Raw genomic sequence first — 4,104 nt, 5'->3', positions numbered from 1 at the left:
CTGGGACCACAGGCGCCCGCCACAACGCCCGGCTATTTTTTGGCTGCAGCCGTCATTGTTGTTTGGCGAGTCCGGGCTGGGGATTCGAACCTGCCACCTTAGGTGTAGGTGGCTGGCGCCTTAGCCGGTTGAGCCATAGGCGCAGAGCCATGTGCCCAGCTATTTTTAGAGATGAGGTTTCATTCTGGCTCAGGCTGGTCTTGAAACTGTGGGCTCAGGCGATTCACCCGCCTTGGCCTCCTAAAGTGCTAAGATTACAGGTGTGAGCCACCACACAGGGCCTTCCTTTTCTTTCTTGATAGCACCTTCTGTGGAGGGTTTTACCATAAAGTATAGGAAGTCTACAGTAGTATGGCCCTACCTACTTAATACCCAACACATCTCAGCACGGAATAGAGGTTGGATACAAGAGGCAGGAATGAAGGCTGCTTGGGGTGTGCCATGTGTTTCTTTTCTTTTTCCTTTTGAGATGGAATCTTGCTCTTGCTCTGTCACTGGTGCTAGAATGCCCTGGCCTTAGACTAGCTCACAGCAACCTCAAGCTCCTGGGTTCAAATGATCCTCCTGCCTCAGTCTCTAGAGTAGCTGGGACTACAGGTGTGTACTACTATGCTGAGCTAACTTTTCTATTTTTAGTTGAGATAAGGGTCTCACTCTTGCTCAGGCTGATCTTGAACTCCCAAGTTCAAGCAATCCTCCTGCCTCAGCCTCTCAGAGTGCTAGGATTACAGGCGTGAGCCACCACGTCTTTCAGTCTTGGGATTTTTCTGATAACAATTGTATCTTTCTTTTGTATTTGTCAGCTAACAGAGTGGCTCAATGTTCACCACTGGTGACAAACAGGCCTATGTTTGAGTCCCAGGCACTCATAAATCTGTGACCTAGGCCAATTAGATCTATATCCAAGTTTTCCCTTCTTATAATGGGGGTGCTCTTTAATAGTAGTTACTCCAGGAGGCTAAAGTAATTATTTCCATAACATAGTGATTCACACTTTATAATGCTTTTTTTTTTTTTTTTGAGACAGAGCCTCAAGCTGTCCCCCTGGGTAGAGTGATGTGGCATCACAGCTCACAACAACCTCCAACTCCTGGGCTCAAGCGAATCTCCTGCCTCAGCCTCCCAAGTAGCTGGGACCACAGGCGTCTGCCACAATGCCTGTTTTCGGTTGCAGCCGTCATTGTTGTTTGGTGGGCTGGGGCTGGATTCGAACCCACCACCTTAGGTGTATGTGGCTGGCACCTTAGCAAACTGGAGCCACAGGCGCCGAGCCCACACTTTATAATGCATTTTCACATTGATTTAATTCTTCCATGAGTTCTGTTAAGTAGTAATTGTTATGATCCTCATTTCACAGATGAGGAAATTGAGGCCTAGAGAAGGGACCGGACCAGGTCAACCTGGAGCTAACAGAGAGGGCAGGGATCAGAAACCAAGTCTCAGGGCTCCCAGACCCAGAGCCCCAGGGCTCTGTGGTCTTACCGAACTAGAAGTTAGGGGTCTCAAAGTGTGGTATTTCAGTCTTTTCTATAGTTGCCTGTTAACAAAGCAAAGTTGTTTTTTTTTTTTTTTTGAGACAGTTTCACTTTGTCACCCTCGGTAGAGTGCTGTATTGTCACAGCTCACAGCAACCTCAAACTCTTGGGTTCAAGCGATTCTCTGGCCTCAGCCTCCCAAGTAGCTGGTGCCCGCCACAATGCTTGGCTATTTTTTTGTTGCAGTTGTCATTGGTGGTTAGCTGGCCCAGGCCGGGTTGGAACTCACCAACTTCGGTGTATGTGGCTGGCGCCATAACCACTGTATTACGGGAGCCGAGCCAACGAAGGGTTTAATCTCTTAAATTTCCCTCTAGTTTTGTTTGAGACCTGTCCACTCCCCTCCCCAAGCCTTAAGCTGGGCAGGCAACGCTCTCCTCCCAGTAGGCGGGGTCTGTCACCTGTAGACCGCCACGCCCCACACCAAGACAGGCCTAAATGGGTAACTAGCTCCTTCCCAACCTCCGCGACTAGCAGTTCCGCTTGCAAATGCGGCTTGGCGCCTACTTCTTAAACTCAAGCCCTGGAGTCCAGCACTCCGCCGTACGTGGACGAGCCTCGATGCTCAAAGCTTCGCAGCAGGATACATGATTCTGTTTTTTCTTGTGCTCCACGTACGACTGCCATTCCCCGAGACCGCATCCTCTGTGGGACACTAGAGCTCAGTCTCCCACGCTAAGCCGCGCCCCCTATGCGGCCCCACCCAGAACCCACCTTTCACGGGCTTCACTCAGTAATTTGTGACCCCGCCCCGTTGCTCCCTTCTGACACACCCTCCGAGTCACTCACTACATCCTTGAGCTCCTGGGCCCCCTCGGCAGCCTCCCTCTTCTGCCTGTTGTCCCACCTCTAGCCATTAGCCACACCCCCGGATAGCCCCGCCCCTCGAAGCTCCACCCCCAGTGGCCGCGGTAGGGTGGCGCCTAGCCCAGGCGGGCCCCGCTGCCCTCTGCCCTGGGCGCTTGGTCCTAGCGGGCCGGGCAGGCAGGACAGGGCGAGCGTGGCGGCCCGGGGCTCGGAGGCGAAAATGGCGTCAGGCAGGCGCGCTCCGCGCACCGGGCTGCTGGAACTGCGTGCCGGGGCGGGCTCGGGGGCCGGCGGCGAACGGTGGCAGCGGATTCTGCTCAGTCTGGCAGAGGACATGCTGACCGTGAGTCCAGCCGACGGCGAGCCCGGCCCGGAGCCCGGCGCCCCGCGGGAGCCAGAGCCCGCGCAGCTCAACGGCGCCGCCGAGCCGGGCATCGCGAACCCCCAGCTTCCCGAGGCGCTGCTGCTCCAGCGGCGCCGCGTGACAGTGCGCAAGGCCGACGCCGGTGGGCTGGGTATCAGCATCAAAGGTGGGCGCGGGACACTGAGGGCACGGGGTCGTGGTGTCTGTGGGGCTACCAAGGGCGCAGGGATCGTGGGGGCTGGCAGAGCCCAGAGGACATGGAATTGGAGGTGAGGGGATCTGAAGAAATAGAGGTAAACGAGGGCACTGGGGGCCCAAGGTCGGAGGGTGTTCTGGTTGTTGAGGGTCTGCGGGGGCACAGAAGGCATAGGTGTGGAGCGTGTTGTGGGCACAACAAGGACACGTGGGTGGTGAGTTCTGTTTGAAGCATAAAGGTCTAGGAGCAACTAGCATGAGCATCAAGGACAAGAGGGACCCCAGGATGGCCGAGGGTGGGGAGAAGGGGTTGAGGCCTGAGACACCACTAGGGCAGAGAGGGGAAATCCCTGAAAAACAACCAGTGGGTGGGGATTAGGCCTGGAGTTTGGAAGCACCGGGGTGGATAGGAGATGTGGGTGGAGGCACAGGCTGGGATCACAGACAGAAGACCAGCAAGGACTTAGAAATCTGAAGACCCAGGAAGACTTTGTACTTGGATGGGGAGCCCTGACAACCGGATTTGTGTCTCTGATCTGATCATCTTCACTTTGCCCAGGATGGAGGGGGTGAACAAGGAGCTGCCACTCCTCTCTGAGAGCTCTCAGCCCCCATTGATATCCAGTAGGGTCCCACTATGGTGCAGTCAGACTGAGTCCAAGATCAGCTGTGTGGACTTCCGATCTCTGAATTTCAGTTACCTCAATTGTATAAGAGAATGTTGATTGAGTTGTGTTTCTGTGAGAGCAGGGCTCACTATCTCAACATACAGTATGGAGACCAGGAGAGACTCCTAAAGCAACTGAACATAGTGCTTAAAATCCTTAATGCTCCCAGCTGCTTTGTTCACCATTCCTGCCTTCAGTTTCTCAGGGTCCAGTTACCCATCAGAGTGGTTTGGGAAAGGATGTCAGCCCTTGTATCATCTTGAATGTGCATTATCTCCTCCCTGTGTCTCTCTGGTACTGGTTCTTTTCACTGTTGCCTCCAGACCCTTTGGCCTGGGTGAGGAGGTGGGAATAGTGATGCCACCACTGTGTGCCAGGTGTTGTGCCCATACATTAGTCTCATGATCCACTTTATACTGGCAACAAGTGGTAAAAGGTAGGGAATATAGTGCCCATTTTGGGCTCGACGCCTGTGGCTCAAGCGGCTAAGGCGCCAGCCACATACACCTAAGGTGGCGGGTTCGAATCCCCAGCC

The 4,104-nt window shown here is 54.4% G+C and overlaps 1 protein-coding gene across 2 annotated transcripts in view; it reads left to right on the top strand.

Annotated features, from left to right (window-relative positions):
* The first annotated feature begins 2,294 nt into the window (after positions 1–2,294).
* SNTA1 (syntrophin alpha 1) overlaps positions 2,295–4,104 on the top strand; it is a 31,276-nt gene continuing 29,466 nt past the window's right edge. Inside the window, exon 1 of one of the 2 annotated variants that reach the window (XM_003788102.2) lies at positions 2,295–2,872. In XM_003788102.2, the coding sequence (XP_003788150.1) occupies positions 2,563–2,872 (310 nt within the window). In that variant the 5' untranslated portion in view covers positions 2,295–2,562. The remainder of the gene's footprint in view (positions 2,873–4,104) is intronic. The other variant, XM_023512179.1, reaches the window with a different exon arrangement.

Source organism: Otolemur garnettii, unplaced genomic scaffold (assembly GCF_000181295.1).
Source record: "Otolemur garnettii isolate 467f Iridium unplaced genomic scaffold, OtoGar3 scaffold00025, whole genome shotgun sequence".
NCBI classification, from domain to species: domain Eukaryota; kingdom Metazoa; phylum Chordata; class Mammalia; order Primates; family Galagidae; genus Otolemur; species Otolemur garnettii.
This window is presented reverse-complemented; position numbering and strand designations above follow the sequence as displayed.